Source organism: Patagioenas fasciata, chromosome 1 (assembly GCF_037038585.1).
Source record: "Patagioenas fasciata isolate bPatFas1 chromosome 1, bPatFas1.hap1, whole genome shotgun sequence".
Taxonomy (NCBI): domain Eukaryota; kingdom Metazoa; phylum Chordata; class Aves; order Columbiformes; family Columbidae; genus Patagioenas; species Patagioenas fasciata.
In genome coordinates this window covers 107070248-107095731 of record NC_092520.1, presented here as the reverse complement: position 1 = coordinate 107095731, position 25484 = coordinate 107070248, and the positions used below count along the sequence as shown (strand labels likewise).

The window sequence follows — 25484 nt, the reverse complement described above, 5'->3', positions numbered from 1 at the left end:
ATCAAACTTTTTTTTAAAACACTTTGTCATTCCATGTGATGAATAAGTGATATGGGCAGTTGTAGCTTATTTAGTAAAATGGACTTGGATATTTCTCACCTCTAGATGTTCATCTTGGGTTGGTTTTTGCAGCACCATAGTATGATTGACCTTTACTTGATACTAATTTGAAAATTTTGAGGCTATTTCTAAGCCATCACTAGAGAAGTCTAGTTTCTTCCTTGCCACGCTGTCTGTTGATATTTTAAATTCCTCTTTTCCTTACATAACTTTGCTTTTAGATTTTGTATGCTCCAATGATCTTATCTGAAGCCTGTCAATGGAATATGTATTGTTTTGAAATTCACTGTGGCTTTTTTCCTCTACATAGCCTTATTTTTCACACTGACTCACAGCTGTGGAATGTTAAATTTCTAGACCCTTTGTTCCCACTATGCATTGTTCTTGATCGTGGGTTTTTTTTTTTTTTTTTTTTTAAAAAAAAAGCTTCATTTTGAAAATGTCAGCTAACAAATATATGGAACACTTTGAATAATGTATTGTGATTTTGTTTTGCTTTTTTTCTCTATTTAATCAACCAAACAATAAGTATTGTTTTCTATGTATGATAAATGTATCCTGCAAATAAACTCATTGTTTGATTGTTAATAGGCTTAAATCTGTTTTTAAAAATAAGGTAAGTGACATAATTCCTTATTTGTGGCAATTACCACCATCCTATTCAGTATCTGACCACCTCCTAAAATTAATAGTAATTATCACCCTTATTTACCAGCTTATCACACTAGTATTTTGAATTATAATAATACATCCAGACAGACACCTACACATCATTCTGGAGTAAAGCTAGCTTCATTTTAATGTGAGAGAGGTACATACTGGCTGCCCTATAGGAGCAAATGCTTTTCTCTTGGCTTAGTTCCTGTGTAGTTCTTCTCCTATGGAGTTATGGGCTTCCATTAATTTGGTTTCTAGTGAAATATTTGACATGGGATGCCATAGTCAAGGCAAGGGCAACCACCTCTCTAGGTGTTAAGGCCAGTCCTATGTGAAGAACTTAAAAAGTCGGATCTTTGAATGACATTAAGGTGATATTCTGTATCACAATCTTTGACAGGTATATCCAAGCCAGCCCATGGCTGGACACATGTCCTGGCTGGTTCTGAACAAGTTCCCTTCTGTACCCAGACACTCTCTGGGGCTGCATTAGTATGGGGTAACCAGGTTGTTCAGCTTTGTTTGAGAATGAAGCTTTATTGCCCTGTTTCTTGAGCAAGCTCATCTAGATTTAGCCAGGTTATTTGTACTAAGAACTAAATTGTCCTTTGTTGCTTATTGGACAAGCTGTTACTTTATGCAAGCAAAGCTGTTTCAGCAAACGGGGCTTTGTTCCCTGATAAAAGATTACCATGAGAAATAAGCACAGCGCACAGATCGCACACGTTGGTAGGCTTTCCCAGACAGGTTACTATGCAATTTTGTGAATACATGCATGAGGAGATGGCTTTTTTTCCTCTCTTTTTCTTACCTGTGTTAAAAATAGAGAGAAAAGTTTATTTTTCTGGTGCATTTCAGCTTCTAGGAGGTCCTGAGGTTTACAAGTTGATTTTGAAGATGTTATCCCTTATTTTCATTATGTATGTTTTGTAGTCGAGAATATAATTAGTGATGTCATCTTGAGGAATGTTGCCATAATCACTAATATAATTTTCAGGATAAGATTTTAAAATAAATACTGTATTTATGAGTCTTATTGCTGGTAACTTTTTATAAAGAAGGCTTAATATAATTCTTCCTCTGATTATTGCAGTTTGGATCACCAAGCAGAAGCATTCCTAAACATCTTTATTAGATCTGTATGCACTGAACTCACTTAAATATTTTTAAATCTTTTTATGAGCTTTTGATGTGAAGTACCCAATGAAATACAATTCAAGGTTTGATTCTAATCTGTGGTGGTAAGCTGGGAGAATCCACAGCATTCCTGAGGTTTAAGCAGCAGTCACCCAGACTTTTTTCCCCTTTTTCTACCTCAGAGAGATGTGGTCTGGTGTTTACTTTGATGCTTTTAAGGCTCCAGCGTTGTTGAAAGAGATTTGGATGTTCTTACCAATTATGTGTCTCACTCTCCACATTTCTGATTAATTCCACCTCTTTTTAGTTCTTTGCAAAGGAAGTAGTGGCTGAATACTATGTAACCACCAATTCTGACAGTCCCCATAAACATATGGTTTACATCCATTTTCATTTCCCCTAAAAGGAATCTTTCAAACCAAAAAGAAATACTTTTCTCTTTTTCTTTTTTTTTGTTGAATGTCATCTTTTTTACTTGGTATTGTATTATGAAAGTCCCTGAATCTTTTTCCCTTTCACAGCTCTGTGAAGATCTCTATTAAAAGATTACCAGATTGTTTTAAAAGTTGTAAATTCCTCTAGGCCTACTGAATTTGATTCAGTTACCCACATAGGTATCTGGTGTGATCTGGGATATCCTAAGGTGTTCTTAGGTTAATAACCTGACTTGGAACAACATATTGAAACTCATCCCCTCCTTGTTTCCTTTTGTCTCCTGTTGGTTTAGGTCTCACAGTTTCAAAGACCTATGCATGGGCTTGGCAGATGGGGTTGAGGCCCGGTGGGAGATCAAAGACATTCTGGACCAGCAGCTGGGTACTAGAAGGGGTACCTCAGGGCATTTTATATCACACCAGGTGCTTATACTTGGGCAACAAATGAAGCCAGCCTGACTCCGTTTCTTTCCTTGAATTTATTTTTGATTCATGAATTAAAGTGGAATATGAAGCTTTTTGAGTGAGTTTTATTTGACATAAAAATACAGGGTGTTTCAAAAAGACCCAATTAGGTCCATCTTTTTTAAACGCCCGGTACATCTAAGCTTTTCTGTTTGTGTATAATAGGGCTGTACAGGCTGTTTCATAAAAGTTAGGCTAGCAGAACAGATACATTCCACTCCTGCTCTGGACCTTAGGTCTGGAAGCAGCAGAAATGAGTACTGCTGCCTTATCCACAGCAAGAAAAAGGAATGCTTATTTTATAAGCAAAATACCATCTGTCTCCAGCTGTGGAGTGGTGGCAGCAGTAGTGTACAGGTTGACGGGAAGCGATGAAGAGGCACCAGCCAGGTGGAGACAAGGCTGAGTGATGGGGCTGTGATCATCTAGAACAAGTACCACAATTGTGCTCAAAAGTCTTCTTTTCCTTGCAGGAGAAAAGCAGTGGTGAGACTTGAAGTTAGGAATGGGATAAAACCAGGGAAGAGGCATCATAAAGAGAGGTGGTTTGTTCATTTACAGGATCTTTAGATCAGAAAGAGCATGTAGACTCTACAAGTGGAGATATAAGTGCTGTTTAGAAACTCCACGATAAGCATTTTTACTAACTTTTTTTTTTTTTTTTACTTGGACATTTATAGAGCTGACCTGCAAATAAAATTAACAAACTTCCATTTTGTTTATAGAAACATCCCATGTGGTGACATCAGAGAGGCAGTAAAAGCCTGTCCTTCCAGACAGCAGTTCAGGGCGTTTAGACCTCAGTTATGTTCCTCTCCCTGTTTAAGGAGAGGGCCTGATCTTACTTTCAGTTAGTCTGGATGCAAAGTCGGAACTTTTCTCCTGGTCCACATCCCCTCTTCACTGTGAGTTGACCTCAGAGATGTAATTATTAAGAAAAATTAATCAATCAGTTTTTTATAGTGTTTTGCCCCTTGGCTTCATTTTCATTCCTGCAGCTATTTGAATAACTAGCAGAAACTAGGCCAAACCACTTGTATCTCTATCATCGCTGCAAAATCAACAAAGCCAGATTATGAGCATGCATTATAAACCACAAATTCCTCGGTACTTACCACTGGTTAGTTATACCAACAAACTACTCTTTTTTTCACTGCAACTGTTTAACGCTCCTAATTAGATGACTGAATTTATTCCCTGGAAATATTCTGTGAGGCTCTTGCAATGCTCAAGAAGCTGCAGTGCTGAAGGAAAAAACGACAAACAGGCAAAACAAAACTTGTATGCTTTCTACAACTAGACAAAATTCACTGTTTCATTATTGGACAGGTGCAGATAAGTTATTAGTCATATATGAAGGCCCTGGCTATTTTTCAGCATTTATCTTCAGAGTTACTCCTAGGAAGAGCACTTCAGGAGTTAACCTAACTACCCTATCCATACCATTTTAATTGCAATTAAATATAAATAAACCAGAAGTTAAAATATTGCTGAAACAGTTGTGAAATATTTAGCATATTATCAAGCAGTATTTTTTCATAAATGTGCAGAAACTTGTTGTTCACTTGAGATTTTACTTGAGAACTGCACAAATTTTTTAACCCTTTATTTTTTATCTTGTCATGAAAAGACCAAAAGCCATTCTGAAGAAAACAGCTCAGCTTTCACTTACGGGGTTACTTAGAGGGGCTTGCTTTTAGCCTGTGCAAATGATGATGTAAACATTAAATTGTATCATTTAACAATGTGATATTAAATGTGACACTAAATGTGATAAATCATTCTGTTCTCATGTATGTCATTCTCCAGTTTGTTTCCAGTGCTCTGTACTAAGTCAAATGCAAGTGCAATGACCTTATTTGCATGAGCTTTTATAGCTGTACAGTGTATCTGGAGACATTAAGGTTGCAGCCAAAGCAGGAGTCCAGGTTTGGTGAACTTAGTTTATCATAGTAACAAGGAAAAAAACATCAAGGTAGTGAATGTAGCTGATTAAGGAGTCATGAAACCAAACTTGTCATACTCTGATGATAGCAAAAAGAATCTAGAAAATGAAAACAAACGGTCATGTAGGTTTAAAAAATAATAATTTTTATTATTAATTACACATAAATAAGTAAATAACTTGAAAAAAGTCCCTTAAATGAAGGCCATTTTCTTGATCAAAAGGGTGCTTTGAAATGCAAAATAAACTTCTTTTCTTCTGCCATGAGTTTGTGTACACACACAGATGCTAATTTGATAATCACTTGGTTAACTTCCGTTGACCTGAACTGCCATCGGTTCAGATAAAAACGGTTGTTAGTAGCCTTAGAAAGCTGTGAAACAAACAGGCTGGGCCTGGAGTGAAGGAAACTGAGATGGCATTGTCAGATCCATGAACAAGAACTTGCAGTGAAGAAAAGCTGTTCAGCAGCAACATACAGGCTCAGGAAGTGAGACAACCCTGCAGGACAGGTCACCTGCAGCGCTCCGCCAGGGCCAGGTGCAGAGAGGGACCTACAGTCCTAAGGAGGGGACTTAGGCCTATGGAGCTCACTAAGCCCCACAATTAGGACCTTGTTTACCCTGAAGTCTTATGGCTACAAAGTTGGTGAAGGGTTTGGAGAGGAAGCCATATGAGGAACGGCTAAAGTCACTTGGTTTGTTTGGCCTGGAGAAGAGGAGACTGAGGGGAGACCTCATGGCGGCTACAGCTTCCTCACAAGGGGAGGAGGAGAGGCAGGTGCTGATCTCCTCTCTGGTGACCAGTGGCAAAACCCAAGGGAATGTCAGGAAGATGTGCCAGGGGAGGTTTAGGTTGGACATGAGGAAAAGGTTCTTCCCCCAGAGGGTGGTGGAGCACTGGAACAGGCTCCCCAGGGAGGTGTCACGGCCCCAAGCCTGACAGTGTTCAAGAAGAGACTGGACAACGCCCTCAGACACATGGTGTGAACTGTGAGGTTGTCATATGCAGGGACAGGAGTTGGACTCGATGATCCTTGTGGGTCCCTTCCAACTCAGGACATTCTATGATTAGCTCAGATTTTTACTGAAAATTGCCCTGAAGTCTTCTGCACATGCCCAGCCCTGCTGCGGCAGAAGAGCTCATGCCCAATGTTCTGGCTGGGGTCTGGCAATGATACACACCATTCCGCTTGTCCGAGAGCTTCAGGCAAGTACTCAGTCTCAGTGTGGAAGTTTTAAATCAAGCATCCTCCAAAACGCAGCAGAGGTTACTTCTGTCTTTGAAAATGCTGTGTGCACTGGTGGGAGCAGGACACAGCAGATGGGAAACAGTCTGGATACAATCCAATGCCTGTTTAGTGAACCCCTGTCCAGACTGTTTATATAATATTATAGGTGAATTTGAGATCTTGGCCAAGACCTACTTATGTTCCCCAGGAGAGATCCAGGATGTTTCCAGGAATGTTTTAAATTGTGTCTTTTGGTTGTTGGCGGTTTTTAATCTTTGCTGTATTTGTTTTGGAGTGTACAGAGTTTGGTATCCAGGGCCATTAATATCATGCAGCAGTCTGTGTGGAGACGTTTCCTCTACAGATATGCACAAACTGTAAGGATGAGGTGCTTTCCTATTGGAGAAGAATCTTAAAGTGATAATGTCAATGTTAAGCTTTGGGGAAAAAATATTATTTTGAAGAATAAAAGTGCTTTAATATTTGAATAGCAGTTCTGCTTTTCTACAGTATTTGCTGAAATACCTTTTCTATGTTTAAAAATCCATAAACCTAACTCTCTTCACGGCCTACGAAGCATACAGCTTTAGCCATGGAAGCTTATGAACAAAGGCGCTTTGAAACAGGCTGTCTCCTCTTCAACTGCTCCAAATGTTTGACCTTGATGTATCATTGAGAAGAAACTCTGACAAGCTTGGTGCTGATAAAAGCTTGCTGTTCTCCAGCCATAGGGAAAGTTAAGTTTCTTAAGAACAACTTAAATTATTAGCCAGTCAGGCATCTGAAATGAGAAACTTCTGCAGGTGCATCTCAGGCTTTGGAATGCAGTCCTATAAAATCTAACACTGCAGTGAGACAATTAAACCTGATACCAGAAAACTGTAGGTCCAGATTACACTGAGCCCATAAAGTGATCCTTGAATATGATGTTCACATGAAAAATAGCCAAATTATGCAGGAGTAATAAGTCTGTTATCAAAATGAAAATAGAAAGGACTCCTTTCTTCCATCCCTTTTCACCACAGACATGATCTGGCTACACTGACATCAGAGGGTAGCATCCCTAGTGGTGTATCAAGTGTTAAAGTAATAGTGGAATAAGATGATGTAGCCTAAAGAATAGTGATAGAGCTGGACTGCTGCAATAGGAAAACAGTTTCTTTGCCCAAGTTTCTTCACTCGATAGAAAAAAAGCAAGCAGTTTCCCTTGCTATAGTTCATGCATTTTGCAAAGACCATTACTTGCACAGTGTAAGACACAGGCCTATTCTTCTTAGCAGATCCTGTAAAAATTATGTAGCAAAAGTTATTGTAAAAGGATGTAGCAAACAAATGGAATCCAAGTTTTCTCTGCTTTAGACTGTAACAAGCTTTCAAGGCTGCTGGTTGACTGAACAGTGTGTTGCCAAGAGGGGAGGAATTCAGGGATTCACCCCCACCTAGCTTGAATCTCTTGCTTCAGGCATTTGGAGAATTATCTTTTCCTCTCTACAGTCAATAAAGAAAGAGATACCACCACAGATAGCCACCTGAGAAGCAATCACACTGTGGGGCTGCTTCTCATTCAACATACCACAAATGCAGCCCGGCTATAGCCTGCTCCACAGCCATGCTGAACAAGGAATAAATTAATAGATAGGATTGCTCAGAGCACCTAGCCAAGCAGTATTTAGTGTAACAGGATAAAACAGCACACCATAAAAACCATGTAGGTAACTTGAAACCAATAAGTGTTACACTGCCTTATTCCTTCTTTCTTTTGTCCATAGCACATTAATAAATAAAAAGCTTTGCATGAAGAAACACTGATTTGTGGCTGATTACCTTACTCAAAAGGTCTTTATTCATGGACACTACATTCCACTAAATAATTATAGAATCATAGAATCATTAAGTTTTGGTTGGAAGAGACCCTCAGGATCACTGAGTCCAACCATAACCTAACTCTAGCACTAAACTATGTTCCTAAGAACCTCATCTATGCATCTTTTAAATACCTTCAGGGATGGTGACTCAACCACTTCCCTGGGCAGCCTGTTCACTTTCTGTGAATAATTTTTTCCTAATATCCAATGTAAACCTCCCCTGACTCAACTTGAGGCCATTCCCTCTTGTCCTTTCACTTGCTACTTGGGAGAAGAGACCAACCCCCTCCATGCTACAACCTCCTTTCAGGTAGTTGCAGAGAGCGATCAGGTCTCCCCTCAGCCTCCTTTTCTCCAGGCTGAACAGCCCCAGTTCCCTCAGCTGCTCCTCATCAGACTTGTGCTCCAGACCCCTCACCAGCTTCGTTGCCCTTCTCTGAACTCTCTCCAGCACCTCAATGACTTTCCTGTAGTGAGGGGCCCAAAACTGAACACAGGATTCAAGGTGGGAACAATGTTTTAGAATAGGTTCTAAAAGTTTTAAGTGTTGTTCTGAATCATTGCTTGGTGTCTGGCATAATCAATCTCTTCTTACTTTAAAAGTAAAAATTACAATAAAATGAGTCAGAAAAGTAGACAATAAGGCTTAAGAACATTGATGATGAAGATAGCGGTTAAGAAAACAACCTAGCTAGGACAGGCTTAGAAACAAGCCAAATATGTGCTTAAAGACAGGGATTCTCAATTACATGTGTGGCCTCAAATGGCCCCTTTCCACCTTCCACACCGTTGCTGTAGTTGTAAATAATTAATCTTTTACCTACAGAATAGTTCACTAAAATTCTCTCTGTCTTTCTGCCAAGACCAAGACTGAGGATTGGAAAGCCAGTTAGAAATACATCTTCCCTGTCAGAGCTGATTACCAATACTGTATTCATTACCAGTCTGACACTGAATTCACAACCTGTATTTCTTCTACCACCTGCCTTTTGCAGCACCTACCCCACCTCCCCATCTTGACTTCACCTTCTCATGAGCAAATCCAGAACCACTTTGTAAAGTTATTAGTATCTGCCTATCTGCCTGCCTTTGTTTTGTCAGTAAAAACATGTTTTTTAAATTTAACGTGATAATTTCTCAGCAAGCCATTCCTACGCGGTCAGGAGGAGAAAGGAAGAGGAAGGCATCTGTGTGTTTTACTCTCAGTTTAGCTGAGGACTTAGTTAGCAAATATATTTGTCAACCTTTCTGTTCTTCACACGTCCTTAAAAGAAATGACCATGGTCATACGATTGAGAAGGACTGTTCACAGAATTATGACTCCCTAATTATGTTCAGTTTGCCAGTTGTGGCATCTATTTGAAAGGTTGCATGTCTGGATGGGGATTATTAGCAGCTTATATATACTAGGTTATATACTTTCATAAAACTCAATGCTTAGTGTTTTATCTCCCTTGAGGGCATTAAAGATGTCAGGATAAAACCTGGATTCATGCTAAAGGGTAATTTGCTTTAGGAAGAAAGAGGTTTTTTACAGTGAAAAAGCATTACATGCATGATATAAAGACGTGGCCAAGATTCTGGAAAGTAACTATTGAACTTCAGTGCATTTTTAAGATTCCCATTCTAAAGGGTGTATTTTTCCAATGCAAGAGAGCAGAAAAGTCCTTCAAAAAGAGCTGACTTGCACATCAGAAACATTGCTGACTACACAATAACATTTATGTTTGTATCTGTGAATGTTCGTTATCTACTTCTCATTGAAAAAAAAAAAAAAAGAAAAAGAAAAATGTTGGAAAAAACTGAAAACAGTTGCCAGTAAGGGCACCGACCATATTGTTACATGCAATCACATCAGCTTCCTGGCCAGCTGAAATAATAGCAGCCTGTTTTAGTGCCCTTGAAATAGTTTATACGGTTTGACAGCACTTCACAGTAAAGTCTGCAATACAACTGTCAGGAAAATCAGCAGCACCTTAATTGTGACACTGCGTAGCTAGGGCAGATGCTGAGAAAATCTCCACATTTGCCCAGGCTTGGTTTGGCTTCTAGGAGAACCAGGGAGAGGGCAGTCCAAGTCACAGAATATTTCCACCATTAACAAATTGGACTAAGTTTTACAAGGTCTGAATTAAAGTCTCAGCTGAGCCACTGTAAAACAGGACCAACGATGTTTTGCTGATCGCTTCTATTGTCAGTATTTGGATAGTAAATTCTCTGTGTAGAAACCTTCTCCTTCGAGTGCAGTGATGTGAGGTTGTAATTCAGCTTGGAGAGAGGGTGCTCCAGGTATTGATAAAAGGATGCTTTGGGGGCAGCGTGCACTGGGAAGACTGGCTTCGAGGAAAGAGATACTACCTCTCAAATGTGATCTCTGTCACATAGTCCAAACCCAAACAGCAGTATCCATTTTGAAAACTAATCCAGTCAAAGAGTCAGCAACAGTGCAGGAAGAGCAAGAAGAAGAGGTTGGAAACAGCAGAGAAGTCAGAAATTGATGGAACAAACATCATACAAAGAACTCAGAGCAGGAGAGGATGCAAATTCAAACAGAATAAAGTATGGCTTAGGAAAAGAAGAGGAAAGGAAGAAACATCTGAGAACAAACAGTGCTTAATTCAGAACAGGTTGGGTAAGTGACTGTGAGAAGACAGAGAAAGTTCCACTGACTTGTAAATAACAGATAAAGATGCTAAGTTGAATGAAAGGTAATAAGGTGAATTAGGCATCAAAGAGCTACAGACAGAAGCAGGGCTGGAGTAGCACGTGGCAAATGAAACACCAAGCTGATGGAGGAGAACTAATTGGGAGAGCATTAAAGAAGGAGGCCTGAAGTCAGTGAAGAGGTTAAGTGACGATCACAAGAAAGAAAGAAGAGAGAATGGAACTGAGAAGACAGGATGTTCAGAGAGGGAATGGGAGAGATGACTGGGGCTTGAAACTGCAGAAGGGATGTAAGGATTAAGGAAAGGTCACATAGATAGCCATTGTTTCTCCTTCATTCAGAGGTACCTCATATTTTTTGTACTTTTATCCCTCTGTCCTGTTAGCCAGCACTTTAGTATTTATGCCACAGTTGCATTACTTGGTTTTGTTATCTCAAGCAGCTTGCAGTATGACCTTAGGGGAGGTTTAAGGTTTTATAGCAACCTTTTACCTACCCACCACCTCCTCTCAAGCAACTTCCAGTTCATTCCTGCTGTGACTGAAGGCTGCATGATAGTATCTTTGCAAAGCCTACAGAAGCAGTGTAGGGCCAAAAGCATCTTATTGCTTCTCAGTTTGCATTTTCTTAAAGTCAGCTTAATCCCACGTATTTAGTGCTGTAAGCAAGCAATTTCAGAAAATTAAATAGGAATTTCCCCGTGTGTTTATGACATAGCAGTGGTGATAGATTTTTGTTTGTAGTTAAATATTTCCCTGCGGTGTTTACTGATTAAACATTTGAAGCACACAGAGAAAGTGATTGTGGGCATGACTGAAAGCCAGCTGAAGAGAGAAAATTTCATTGATTCAGCTGGGGTTTAGAACTGATAAAACTAGTACAGAGACTGATTTGCAAATAAACGTGTGCATTTCACTAACACATTGGAAGTGTGAATTCTTGCTTTTATGGACAGGAACAAGACATTTAACTACTAAACAGTTTATAAATAGAGCTCTGAACAGTTGTGTTCTATAGAAGGATATGCTGTAAATGTGTTACTTGGGGTCACCATTCAGACAGACCGCACATAATCCAGGCAATGAAATATGTCATGCATGATATATGTAATCTGCCAATAACACATCTACTATCCCTCAAAGTCAGGCTCCATGAATTATTATAGAGGTAGAAGTGAGGCTCACTAACAGAAGTATGCCTAAAGCTACTGCTACTGACAACATATAATTTGACTAGAAATATTACCCAGAAGCAGAAAGCTATGGTCTCTTTCCCATCAAAAATACCATTTTTGTTTTGAACCAAAAAATATGCAAAAAAACTTTTAAATGTATTTTTAGCTTGATATTATCCATGAATGAGAAAGAAAAACAACAGGAAAAGAAAACTAATAGAAAGTAAAGCCAATTTGTTGCCAAGTGGTCAATAGTCTAAACAGTCCTATATGCGTAGTAATAATAGACTCGTTTTCTTGTCAATAAATTTAAAGAGTCCTTTTAAGTTTACCCTGCAAAATCATAATCATGTCATCTCATAACTGGAAGGAGAGACTCAAGAGTAGGAACGCTGTCAAGAACATACTTCCATGGAGGCTGAATACTTAAAGAGTAAGGTGCTTACTAGTATTTCCTCCAACCATCTTGGCTTCCTCCTGCAACCCTATTGCGGCTCCTCCCAGCATGATCCTACGGAGCTTGTTTCAATACCATTAGAAAGCACTGCAGTAAATAACATTTGTGCAGATCAGATAGGCGTGAGGCACTCCAACATCATCGTTCACATCTGGTTTATAACAGGACAAGCTTTTATCTCTTAGGGCCAGGGCTTTGAATCCAGCTGAATAGTTTGAATGCAGGAGAGTGTGCAGGAAAGCAGAGCTGTACTCTGCTTCTAGGCTCTGCCAGTGCTGGAGCCAGTACAGACTCCCTGGTAAAACCTGGCTGCACGGAACTGCCCACAACACTAAGGGCAATCGGTCTCATCTTCCAGGAGAGTCCTGGGCTTCTTGTGTCAGCAGCTCTCAGTGCCACAGTGTAACCCTGTCAGAGTGGAATAACATCTGCGCACAAGATTTCTGAAATAATGGACTCAGCTGCATAATTTTGTTCCAAAAAGTCCACATGATGTATCGGCTAAAGTTAAGTTTTATGGCTTTGTTTGACATAGTCAAAAGTGGCTGTCAGACAGAAAATGTGTCTTGTCTTTTCCTGAGCCATTTTTATTGCAAAATCTGTTATTCATCACACATTGGTGAAAAAATGAGTTGATACGCTTTCACATTAGCTCTCGCATGGTTCCTAAGCAAACAGTAAAAGTCAAAGGCTGGCAGTTCAGTCTGGTTTCTTGTTATGTGGGACTGCCTTAGTCTGAGTATGTGATGAAGTACAGCAGTGTATACTTTAAAACAGGAGTCAAGAAGATAATATAATCCCGAAGTTTCACTTCAGTATTCTCAAATGTCTTTTTGAATCAATGTCTTTTGGCACTGGCAAGACACCAACGTGAGCTCTTTTGGCACAACGAGACATAGTATTGTGGGCTATGATAGATGTCACCCTTGAAACAGGGCAAAACAGAAAAAAAAAAGGAAGAAGTGAGCACTCAGAACAGAGCAGCTTGCTGCTTGAATTCATCAGAGTACAAACTCAATGCCACCACATCGCTGCCTAGATCAGAAGAGAAACCTAACCCTGATTTCTAATACCTCACAGGCATGACAATACGTTTTTTTTCTTCTTACAACCAAACCCCTGCATTGTAACAATTTCAACAAAATACTGAAAGCAGTGAAGCCAGACCCCACTAAATTACCCACCATTTGCTTTAGGTCATAAAAGCAACCTTTCTATCAAGATTTAATTGAAAAATTCAAATGTTTCCACATCAGAAATTCTAAGCAGACTACCTATTCATGGACATTTTGAAGTTTGCATGTTATACTAGTAAAGTTGGGATTGGGAACTTAGAGGAAATAAAATAGCTACTTGTTTTTTTCAGGTTTCATACACTTAAAAAAGTCAGACTCTGAATTAATACAATTTAAAAAAGAAAATATAATTGCATGTTATTGCATGCAATTTGAAGTCCTTAAATTACACAAGCCTGTATGAATAGCCTTCCTTTATGTAGTGGAGCAATCTTACAGCTCTGTTTATCGAAGCAACTGTCATCTCTGTTGCCTCTGCTTTGACTTCACCAAAGGAGCTTTGTCTTTTAATGTTGTCTGGACAGAAGAAATTAATGATGTTTTGATTTCTGTATAAGAAATTATTTTGTTCTGTCTCTTTTGGAACTCTGCATTTCTCTCACCATTTTCAGCCTAAAAGTCAAAATAGAAATGGTAGTCAGAAGCCCTGCCTTTGAAAATCATACTCAGATGGTACCGGTATAATGTAGCTGCAGTTTCTATTGGAAATCCTTTTAAGTATTTGGAAATCTTGCCTCCCAAGATTTTCACCTCTCACCTCTTCGAATAAAACCTTCCAGAATTCTGACGCTGGGAAGAAAAAAAAAAAAAAAAAGTTATTCGAACTCTGCATATGGCAAGTATTCCTATCTGATTAATTTTCTGATTTTCTTGTACTCTAGGATAACATTGCTGGCAATAGTAGTAATAGTAGTCATTCTGTGAGTGTTGCAGCCAAAACCTCAAAGCAAACTACTTGTTATCTTTTGAACAACTGCTTGATCATTAATGATAACTACACATATTGGGTTCATCAGAAGTTCTTTCAGTTCAAAATTAACTTTCAGAGTGATGAAGAAAAACTAAAAAAAAAACCCCAAACCAAAAAACTTAACCTAATGTTTAAATAACTGGAGAATGTAATACAGACTCTCTGAGGAATTATACAGCTAATGTACGGCAAGTAATAAAGAAGTGTTATGGTCAAATATCTTGTTCAAAAAGAAAATTGTAGTTAGCTGTTGAATTTGTATTTTTAAAAATGTCACAGCTGATACAGTTTCTGTCCTCATGGGCTTACAAATGAATAGAGAAAGAAAGTAGTTACCACCACTTTTCAGATAGGTTCTAACATATCCAAGGTAGAATAATCAGGAGCAGTTTAAGAATTAAAACCCTCACCTCCTGACTCTTGACCTACTGCTCTAATTAGAAAACATTTCTTTCTCTTAAAATATCAGCTGAGACATTTCAGTAAAGACTGACCAGTGAGGACCAAATTCCACAATCAAATACATGTTATTTGACAAACTTTCAGGTTGCAAAGAGACATGTTTTCTGACGTTTAAGACAACAGGCTGATTTTAGGATGATTTTTTTTATGTCAGTTCCAAAAGTAACTTTCCTGTAATTAGTGCAAACTATTACTTTATTGCATTCCAGTGAAGTTTTTGTATCAGACTACAAAAGACATTTTACATTCATCTTGTACATTATCATTAGGTTTAGTAGTTTTTATATAAGTTTTGGAGGATTAACTAATTTTTGCCTGTTTCTCCAAATTTGGCCTATTCATCGTGGCTCTAATTGTGAAAGTATTTACTTTGAGGTATATTGTTGCCTCTATCTTTTGATTTAATTACCTTGCATTTAAAAATATAGATTTATTATTAGATGTTACCTGACAACATCTTAGAGAAACTGTCTGTGAATAATCACAGTCCTTCACAAAGACCTTCCAACTTCTTTCTGCAATGCCTTTAATAAACTCAAAAGTGGTCTGGCAGCCAATAAAATGAGATGGCCTCCTTAACTGATCAGTACTATCTTACTGTGTTGTTTTTTCCCTTGGAAATTTTATCTCTCTTTCCTAAATGCATGTTGTTTCTGATTAACAATAGAAAATGAATGCAGAAGTTTATGCAAAAGTTTCTGCTAAGGAGCAAACTATTAAAGAGTAATCATTATTCTAACTCCCCACATGGCAATTCTTATTCCATGTTGAGAATATCTCCAAATAGAAGGAAATTAATTTAATCTGTACAAAGCTCTCCATTGATGTGGGATGCCAGGGCGGAAATCACCTGAACTGTTCATAGTCAACAGGCAGAAGCAGAGCACAATTTATCTGATCTGGTTTAGACTTCTGCACCAGGGTGAGATGAATCGCATCTTAAAAATGGCTCTCTGCTGGTTGCGAAGGCAGATCAACCAGATCAAATACAGACTTCTGGATTGTACACATCTGAAGTTAGATGAGATGAGCTTCACACACAGAGCTCACGGGAGAGCCTGATGTGGAACAGCTGTTCTGCACTGACACTTTGGCCTTTTAGACAGGCACCTTTATTTAATCTGGAAATCTCTTTGAGGAAGAGTTCATCTTTTTACTTGGAATTTTTATCACACTTGCAACCAAAAGGTTGAGTCATGACAGGCAAGATGGTAGTACCTCTGATCATAATAAAAAAGCTGACCTAGTGAACATAAACTAATAGCCCTTGCAGAGTTATGACAGCAAGCGCGTGACTTAAATTGTAGTTAGTATGATTTATTGGCATGTATTTAAGCATTTTGTTAATTCTCCTCAGGTTTATATTTTGAATGCAGTTATGTACAATTCTGCCTGGAAAGTCAAATGACCATGTAACAGAGTATTCATCTAATCTTGTCTGCAGTGTGTCAGAGACTGAAGTTCTGGCTCTCTTGAAGTCGGCACTACGTCTGTCTTTGACTTTGGTGGCAACAGCATTTCACATAAGCCCTGAATCCAGTGCATAATATAGGTATGAGAAAAAAAATTCACATAATTTACCAGCATTTCTCACAGAATGCACACTGAGGCATCTTAATTTAAAAAGGAATTAGAAAAGGTAACCAAAAGGAACAAATTTATGAGCAACAGTATTGTACAACATGCATATAAAGTAAGGTAAGTATTACTGGTCTCTACTTTAGGCAAAACATCTTTTCCACTGTATTTTTTTACACTGCTTCTATTTTGATTATCCATTTTACTGCTTCCTCATGCTGCCTGGATGAATTAATAATTCTAATCTTAACCAATTTACCATTCATCCTTTTCTGTCTAGGACTTCCCTCCCTCGCTAGAAACACTTTGATCAAAAAGAATAGTATTTCCTTCATATTATGTGAGGCTAGGGTTACAAATTATCAACCCATGTATACTTTCCCCTAACTTATAGATTTTTTTAAGGGTATAAAAAGAAATCCTCTCTCCCTGACCAGATTTGTTGTTGTTGTTGTTTAAAAGATTTAATTGCTCTGATTTCATTTTTACATTATTTCAAATGTAACTGCTAATCTTGATCAAAAGAAAGGAGAATGCTGTCAACTGGATACAGAGTACTGCGATGCAAAACATGAGGCATTTACCTATTCAGTGTGGGTCTTCTGATACCCAGGGGCAAACCTCTTTCTGAAGTCACCTGCATAACATGGGAAATGATTAATTGATAGACAAGATGGTGTGACTCATCTGGATTGGGAAAATGGACTATTCATTACTGGTTTTGTCCTTGTAATTATCAGGAAATAGAGGAGAAAATAGAAGGACAACAGAAAAAAAATTGCTGATGGTAGCAGAAAAATGAGTCTATTCTATATCTGATGGAAACGAGGAGGGGGCTATCTTAAATTCCCAACTGTATCACATATAACCACCCCCAGCACTGGTTTTCTGACCTCATCTGGGCTTGGCACCGTTCTGCTTAACACCCGTGGAAACAAAGTATTAGAATTCAGGTTTTTTTTTTCTGTTATGTTCTTTTTGATTGTGATCCACAGGCCCTGTCCAGTAGCTGGGTCTGTAAGTCACCACTTGAGAGTGGTTAATATATTCTAACAAGCTGATGCAGCTATCAAACCTAACTTCCAGAGCTTAGGCCATAGAAGAAGACCGGTACTAGCAAGCCCTATAAATATCTGAAGGGCTATATCCAGACTACGTGACAGGCGGGATAAAGAAGGTGGACAAGCCAGGCAAGCCCTTTGGTTGCTATCTGAGATAATGATCATCTGATGTGGGACTGGGAATCACCTGATGTGGGACTGGGAATCACCTGATGTGCTGGCCATGAGAGCAGATGATGACTGGGGATGAAGAGGGAGTGTGGGAGGTCATCTGATATAACGTTATAAAAAGGCTACCCAGTGCTTATTTTCAGACAAAAGTGGCCACTTGTAGGACGTAGCTGTTCTGAGATGGCACAGATGTTAAGGAAAAGTCTGATCACGTTTTGCTACATCATGTGATGGGTTCGCAGCCAAGACTGTGGTTTGGGTGGAAAAGCAGTGTTCCTCTAGCCCTTCCTTGTATTTGGTTTGGGAGTGAAGGAAATATTAGTTGGGATTCTGGGGAATTCCGTTGTATCTACAGAGAAAGATAAAGAAACTGTCAGGCCTGTGGCATTTTGGCAGCTAGGAAAAAAAAACAAACCAGCCTCCAAAATCCCCACTATGTGCTGGTTAAAGGTACAACTCTGGGCTAAGCTTATGGGATGATGGTGGGGAGGCAAAAGTAAGGAATGGCCTGTCAGTGGTTTCCATGGCTACTTCTCAGTGTTATCAAAATGTATTAGTTTCTGTCAAGCTAGAAAACTGATTAGTGAATGTGCTAACACAAGTGAGGTGGCCCTGAAGGAGGTGTGCAGGGTGACCACGATCCTGGGGCCACTGGACCTGAGGTCTCACCTCCATGGTAGATAACTTCTGCTCAAAAGAGACAGACTGGAGTCTATTTGGATCAAAGGAAATCCCATTGTAAGGGTTCAAATGCAGCACTTTGGCTGAATTCCAGCAGAGGGCTCTCAAAAAGCAGAGAGTATAATAGCTGCTATGATTTATGGTAGCACTTATTTAAGCAATTAATTCTTATCTGAGTTTGTTAAAACTTCCTGAAATTGTTCTCTTGTTCTGTGTGAAGCCTTACATCCTATGATATAATTTGACTCTCTGGGGTCCTTGTTTCCAGAACTTGGGAAAAAAAAAAAAAATAATCCTTACTCATTGTGTAATCTACTTGATGTGTTTCCTTGTTCAACTTAATATACTTGTTTTTAATGTACTTTTTTTTTTTATGGTTTCCAGCATGAAGTAGGCTCCACGTTGCCTAAATTTAATTTGAAAGAGACATTTTGCTATCTTTTCTTTTAAGCCTCCAGAGCAATGTCCCAGCAAGTCTACATATTTGATTGCAAGCATCCAAGAAGAGGGAGATAAATTTTATTTGTTTTAGTAAACAGTAACATGCTCAGACACAAAAGCAGAAATAAGAATTAAAGAAGTAAATTCATTAGAATGCTTAGTTTTAGTTTTCTTAGCTGTATTAAACAGATGTTCACCTCTAGAAAACATTAATTTATTTTATATAATAAGGTACACTATTTTGCAAAGAGGTAAATGTCATATTTGGTCATAATTGTGGCACCACATTCTTACCTTAAATAATTTTGTAAGAATACCACTAACTTACAAGACCTGTTTTCCCCTCTAATACTTTTCTAAAATGAAGTATTATCTCCATTCTACTACCCTTCCAAATTTTCCATAACTTCTATCAATTACAAGCAAATGCTAAATGACAAGAGCTCTGTTTTAAAAAAACCCCAACAAACAAACAAACAAACAAAACCAAAATCTAGCTCAATATGATGCCTAAACAAGTAAGGTGATGAAACTACTTCCAAGTGACTGTATCAAATTCTAATTGTCTTTTGTTTGCAGCCTCTGCTTTTCCCACTTTGGTACTGTCTTCTAGCAGTTGGTTCAGCATAGGGCCACATCTCTGGACATTATGCTGATTATCTAATTGTACTGTATAAATACCTCTGCTTAGCATAAACTGATCATGTTTAACAATACTTTGAATATACAGAATCAGGCATGGGGAGAGAACCTGCATGTGTGCATATATTTTAAATAAGTATGTTTGACTTGAAGGTTCTAATTAGCATTGTGACATGACCACATTATGCAGAAGTGACAAAGCCATGAGACATACAGGTATTCATAAGCAAGTGCTAACACAACCTTTGTGAACTCCTGTCTCAAATGTATCATCACTTTATAAACTTATTTAGCCATTTAGGAACAAAAAGGTTACTAACATCAAGTGATCCTAGTGCACCCTAAGAAAGACCTGAAGTTTGCTGAAAAGGTCATAAACAAGAGAAAAAATCTTCTTGTTAAAAGATAGTTCTTAGCTGTCTGTGAGAAAAAGTTGCTTTTAATTCCTGAGGTGAACTTTGGATTGTGGCACTTGTACCTGAAATATTTTCACACCAATGCACACAGGTGGATGTAGCCAGGGAAAATGAACTGGGGACCTGTGGTTAAAAATGCTACTACACACTGCTTGAAAAACCTTGAGACTCAGAACACTTGGTATTTCAGTTCAGCATGGACCTGTATGGAGAACAGAGGTGATGCAGGCTAAAACACACCTCTACTGCTGGTTACTGAGCACCATGCGAGGCCTTTGTCCGAACTATTTTCCAGTGTGAAATTTTTCCCATCAGGCTGTGTCTTTTATCTAATCTGTCCCATCTACCTGTAGAGGGTAGGGCCTCTGCCTTTGCTTTTCAGCACAAAGCTTTCCGTAACTTGGCAAACACCAGTGTCTCAATCTTTTTTTTCACTGTTACACCCACTTCTGCAGTCTCTACGGGTTTCAAAATATGCATGTAATCTTTCACTGAATAAACTATTTCCATATAGCTGTGCTAATCTTAACAATGTGATGTCATCCAAACTCCACAGCATTTGTGAAACATGTCTTAATATCCCAGCTCTTTTGATCTTTTCTCATAAATCAATCCCTCCATCTCTTTAATTATTTTAATTACTCTTCTTTAAATTCCCTTCAGTGTAATTTTCTAACAGGAAGATTCCCAAAAATATCCCTACTTAAGTAGTATGCACAGGGTAGTAATGCCAAAGAAGTGTAAGAGAAAGTCTATTAGTTCCTTCCTCATTGATGGGATCCTTCACGTGAAGGCTTAAATTCTGTGGGCTTCATTTGGTGTTCTCTAAGACTGCATGTAATGAATGCACTGTCTGTCCACTTCCACTCCTACATGTTGATATTGCAGATTTCTTCCTCTTGTTGGATGTTTTCCTACAACTCTACTAATGTTTGCAAGATGAACCTCTTCTTTTCCACCCGTATTTTTTTTTTTAATTTGTTCATGTTGTTTTGCCAGCTTTCCCAGCTCCATCTATTGTAATGAACAGCCGTGAAAGTCATTTATGGCTAATAACTGTCCTTTAAGTCAAGGTTTAAGAAAGACAGACTTCACACTGTTCTCTGAAATAATTCATTAGCTTTTTCAGCTCCTCACTTGAAGTCCAGCACTAATCCATAAAATTCCCATCCATATATAGAAGGACATGGTAAGATGATGAGTTTGTTCTGTTTCTTATTTCCGTAGAAAACTTAATTAAAAAGATGATGCTTCAACCCTCTTCAAGTGCCAGTCTGGAATGGTCAGCCTTAAGTAGCAAAATTAATGGCAGGAAAAGACTTGCATGACAAACTGATGTTCTTTTTTTTTTTTTTCTTTTCTGTAAACCCAGCGAAACTGCTCATATGTATATAATGGCATAATTTAGCTAGGCACCTGGCACGTATGAACAAATACAATTGAAGGTACTTAGGTGACAACATCACTATTACCTTATTCCAACTATTCCACAATGGAAAGATAATGTAATATGTTGAACTGAACAAGAGGCATTTGTTAGTTCCTTGCTGCTATTGAAGATTAAGACAGCAAAAACCAATCCAGTAAGCTCCTTTATGTAATGAGGTAACTGAAACAATTGCAGCCATCATAAGCAAAGGGGAGAGACACAACAGATGACAAAGTATACAGGGATCTTCCTGGCTATCTTGTGGCACTTCATGTCTGAATAAAACAGCAGAGAGATCAGATATGGAAGCAAGAAAGCACTGATTTTTATTAAAAAAAAAAAAAAAAAAAAGACATGGCACTAAGAAAAAGCAGAATTCCTGGTGAAATGGCAATGAGATACCCAATCCACTCAAACAGGACCAAGTAATCCCATGTAATATCCAAGACTGGATCAAAGATGTTGAATGGGAATCTGCAAAGCCCCATAATTTAGGTAATTAATCATAAAAAAAAGAAAGCCTCTCATGGATTGTCTGTGTCAAATGAACACCAGCTGACAGAAATGTACTTATTACAGACCTGCAGGCGTCTATGCCTTTTGTGATGCGTACTTCCAGTAAATGTTTCTGCTTTGCTCAGGATGTGTGTGTGGAGCTGTACTGTTCAAAACACGGATAACGTAAGCTTGCACTGAAAAAAATATTATTGCAATTTACAGAAATAATCATGGCAGCACATCAGATTGCATAACGAGTACTTGTAAGCCTCTTGTTTAAACTGTCGAATCACATGGAATCACTGATGCCATTGTATTGTGCAAATTTGATTTCTACTCTGCAAATAAATTAAAGAAACCAGGAGCTGGCAAAACTTGTAGTAACCGACCAAGTTAAACATGAGTCCCAGATATTAACCACTTCTAGATGATGTTTCTGGGCTTGTAACTTCAGGTGCCTTTATGTCATTTGTGGCTTTAGCACGCTATTTTACAGCTATCCTTTAGAGATATATATAGGAAGACTATATATAGCAAGCTTTAAAGATTCTCTGGTGATGGTCCCTCCGAAGCTGCGGGAGAGCCCAGAAAGGGCAGCGGGTGACCAGCACCTCTGCAGCCCCTCAGCAGCCTCACGCCGAGGCCACCATTGCTGCTGGACGTTGATTCGTGGACACCATTACGGGATTTCACCGGTGGGTGCGGGCGTGAAGTGGATTTTAAAGAAAATTTGCTTTCAGCGGGGTATTTTTCGGACGTACTGACCAGCCCCGGCGCGGCCGCCTGAGGCGGGAGCGGGCGACGCGGGCATCAAGCGCCGCAGCCATCGGGGAAGGGCGGTTGCGCAGCAGCGGCCGCCACATCCCCGCCCCGCGGAGCTCCCGCCGGCGGCGGCGCGGGATCCCGCCGAACCGGGCCAGCACCAGCCCCGCGGCCGAGTGCCCCACGCGTGGCGCCTATTCCCCCAAGACCACCTGCCCCTCTCCTACCTCCACCCCTCCCAGCCCGCTAACGGCTGCTGCCCTCCCGCCCCGCCGCCATCGCCCCGCCCCGCCGGCCTGGGCCCCGCCCCGCGCGGCGCGCCCCCACCCCCGCGGCGCCGCAGCAGCCCCCGCGCGCATATAGGCTCGTCCGCCGCACTCCCCGCGCCGCCGCCGCCTCCACCAGGCATGGCACAAGGCTCTACCTCACTATGGCAGCAGCGCGGCACAGTACCCTGGACTTCCTGCTCGGCGCCACAGGTAACCGTCGCGGCGAGAGAGACGAGAGGGAGGGGGACGCGTCGCCTCTATTCCGTCCCCCCCCCCCCCCCCCCCCCCCCCCCCGCCCCGTTCCCCCTCCCCGCCTCTCACCCGGTGGTGTCGCGCCCCGCCTCCCCTCGCCCCTGCTGCCGCCGCCACTGAGGAAGCGGCGCGGCCGCTCGCCCGCCAGGCCCAGCGCGGGCGCCCTCTCCTCTGGGTCTCCTTCTGGGGCGCCGTGCACGCCCCTGTCCCCCTTGGCATCCGTCTCTGCCGGCGGGCAGGTGCCCCCAGCTCCCTAGGGCCGCAGTGTCGCTACTCTCGCCCCGGGCAGGCGGGCGGGCGGCCCGCTGCGGCCTTCTGCCCTGAGCCCGCCATGCAGCGGGGGGTCAGCCTGGCTTGGGTCGAAGCGGCGGTGCAGGGACAGGGGGGGCGTGCAGGCCCCCAACCTCGGCCGCAGCGGGCCCCGGCCGCTAGAGCGGGCTTTTCCCGCCGGCGGCTGAGTGGAAGCAGTCAGGCGGGAGGTGTCTCGCCGCAGGCTCGGGGGGAGGGAGGGCCTGGGCATTTCCGACCGGCCGGGCCGGGTCTCCCCGCGAAGCCCACCTCGATTCGGCGCCCCTCTTAGTGTAGCCCTTGCGCGGCGCTTCAGACGTGGGGCGATGAAGCGGGCCCGGAGCTGCCGTGGAGCAAGGTGCGGATACAGTGCGTGAGTGTCTTGTCGCTTCGTTGTCGCCTTCACCTCGTCGCAGAAGCGCGAAGGAAGTGATCAGCGGTGAAACTCTGCTCTGGATGAGCCTCCGGCTGTTTCGGAGCTTTGCTTCGTAGTTATCTGTAGGGGGCACGTTCGAGCCAGAAACCGGGGAAACCACCACGTTTCTCAACGACCAAGATGGGTGAAAAGGTCTCATGGGAGTCGGGGGGAGATGCAGTGGGCGCCAAAGCTGGGTGTGATGTCGGCGAAGGCCAAGCTGGGCCCCCTACTCCAAGCCTGCTGTGTCCTTCCCCGTTCTTCTTATTTCCCTTTTTGGAGGGAGGGAGGGAGATGTGAAGGAAGCTCCCTGCATCTGCATATAAAAATCTGTCAGTAGCTTCATTTGAGAGGGAGGTTCCTGACCCCAAGGGTTTTGCCGTGTCCTGTGCCCCTCCTGGCATTGCCGAGTTTGCACTTTGGAGAGCCAGGAGCAGAGAGGAGGAAGGTATTAGTGGAGCTGGTCCCAACAGCATGTGTTAGTATGTTCAACTGTGTTTCATGGTGAAAGTCTTTCAGTTTCTGTTTTGCAGTGAGGTTTTTGTAGTGTGGCTTAGCCCGTTTAGTGCTGACCTAATGGCGAATGAGATGGTTCTGCTAGTTTCCTTGCGCTCGACTGATCTAGCATGAGCAGAATCAGGAAGCTAACCGGATTTTTGTGGATATCATCCAGCCCCCGCAATGACCTCCTTGCCTATTTAGTTCCCTGAACTATCATGGCCAGGGTTACATCATTAACTGGCTTCTGCAGTCAGAATTGCCAGGGAAAACAGTAGAACTAGATGTATTGAAAATAAGTCACAGTTAATTAGCTGCTCTAAGATATAAAAGCTACTCTATTAATTGAGTAGTGCGGTGTAATTATCTGAAGTATTGTATTGCTTTTAGGTAGATATTCTTTTCCATTTCCCTTAACTTTTGAAAATGTTGGCATCTTTCTTCAGTCGAGTTGGATGTGCCTAAATGGGGATTAGGGAGTGGACCAAGTGTGCAAGTGTTGCTGTGTAGATCAAAGAAGGGAAGAAGCCGGTTTTTTCCTTATGTTTGTTTTAGCGCAGTAGACCTCTTTGAGATGTGAAGAATTTCTTCCACCTATGATGGCTCTGAAGATGGCTTGTACTTTTCATGTGGAGTCTTTCCTCTCGTCCAGTGCTTATGACCCAAAGCATGAAGAGTTCTCTATAGAGGAAAAATTGGTGGATGTATGTTTGTAGTTTATGTTAAAAGGAGTTAGAATTTAATGCTGAATCATGGATCATCAACTTGAGTCTCTTACTGCAAGTTTCATGCACAATAAGACTTTAGAATGGTCTGGAATGCTGTGAAATAGCATTTAGCAAAATGAGATGTGTGTTTTGGGACCTTCTGAGGATAACATCACAGTATCTCAGCTGAAGCTGTTTTGTCTTTGTTAGTATTCTGGAGAATGCAGACTCTGACTTCTGGATAAATGCATGCTCCTTAATTCTCAAAACACTGTCTGTGTCCTTAGTTTTTGACAAATATGTATTTTTGTTAGACATTAATATAGCTGTTAAATATGCCGGCTTGTAGGAAAGCAAGGCTTTAGTTTAGGAAAGCAAGTTTGTTCAACAGTTTGTTTCATTGCAATGCATCTTACAATAACTGTGTGTTATGAGTTTGTTTCTTTAAGAATCTGCTTATATGTGAATGTTGTTACATATGTTTGAAATAGGTTTAATATGGTTCTCAGTATTCACATTTAACCACAGTAGCTATCCCATGTTTTCCTAATCCTGAATGAGAAAAAGACTTCACTGTTATTGTCTGGCATAAAGATTGAATATGACTGTAAAGAATGGGATGGTGTTTCCTAGATGCTGATGTTCTTCTGGAATCTGTTTCTTTGTGCTCTGTTGTGTTTAGCTTGTCTTCATCCTGACTCTTTTGAGGTTCTTGGGGAGTAAAGGAGGGAGGCTGTCTTTGGGTGTCAGTGAAAGGATCTGAAAGACACAACTCTGC

General features: G+C 40.8%; 2 protein-coding genes and 1 long non-coding RNA gene across 5 annotated transcripts in view; 2 read left to right on the top strand and 1 right to left on the bottom strand.

Moving 5' to 3' along the window:
- The window catches only part of MBTPS2 (membrane bound transcription factor peptidase, site 2), a 40102-nt gene extending 37296 nt beyond the window's left edge, over positions 1 to 2806 (top strand). Inside the window, exon 10 of one of the 2 annotated variants that reach the window (XM_071812341.1) lies at positions 2582 to 2806. In XM_071812341.1, the coding sequence (XP_071668442.1) occupies positions 2582 to 2736 (155 nt within the window). In that variant the 3' untranslated portion in view covers positions 2737 to 2806. The remainder of the gene's footprint in view (positions 1 to 2581) is intronic. The other variant, XM_071812350.1, reaches the window with a different exon arrangement.
- Positions 2807 to 4823: 2017 nt separating this feature from the next.
- On the bottom strand, positions 4824 to 23736 carry LOC136113596 (uncharacterized). 2 transcript variants are annotated; one of them, XR_010653030.2, is made up of 3 exons: positions 23357 to 23736; positions 16761 to 16813; positions 4824 to 13955 (listed from the first exon to the last, which is right to left on the bottom strand). It is a non-coding gene; the product is annotated as an uncharacterized lncRNA (long non-coding RNA). The 2 variants fall into 2 exon arrangements; XR_011740428.1 differs by lacking the exon at positions 23357 to 23736 and adding an exon at positions 21599 to 22490.
- The window catches only part of SMS (spermine synthase), a 51352-nt gene continuing 48469 nt past the window's right edge, over positions 22602 to 25484 (top strand). Inside the window, exon 1 of the mRNA XM_071812330.1 lies at positions 22602 to 22756. Within this exon, the coding sequence (XP_071668431.1) occupies positions 22708 to 22756 (49 nt within the window). The 5' untranslated portion in view covers positions 22602 to 22707. The remainder of the gene's footprint in view (positions 22757 to 25484) is intronic.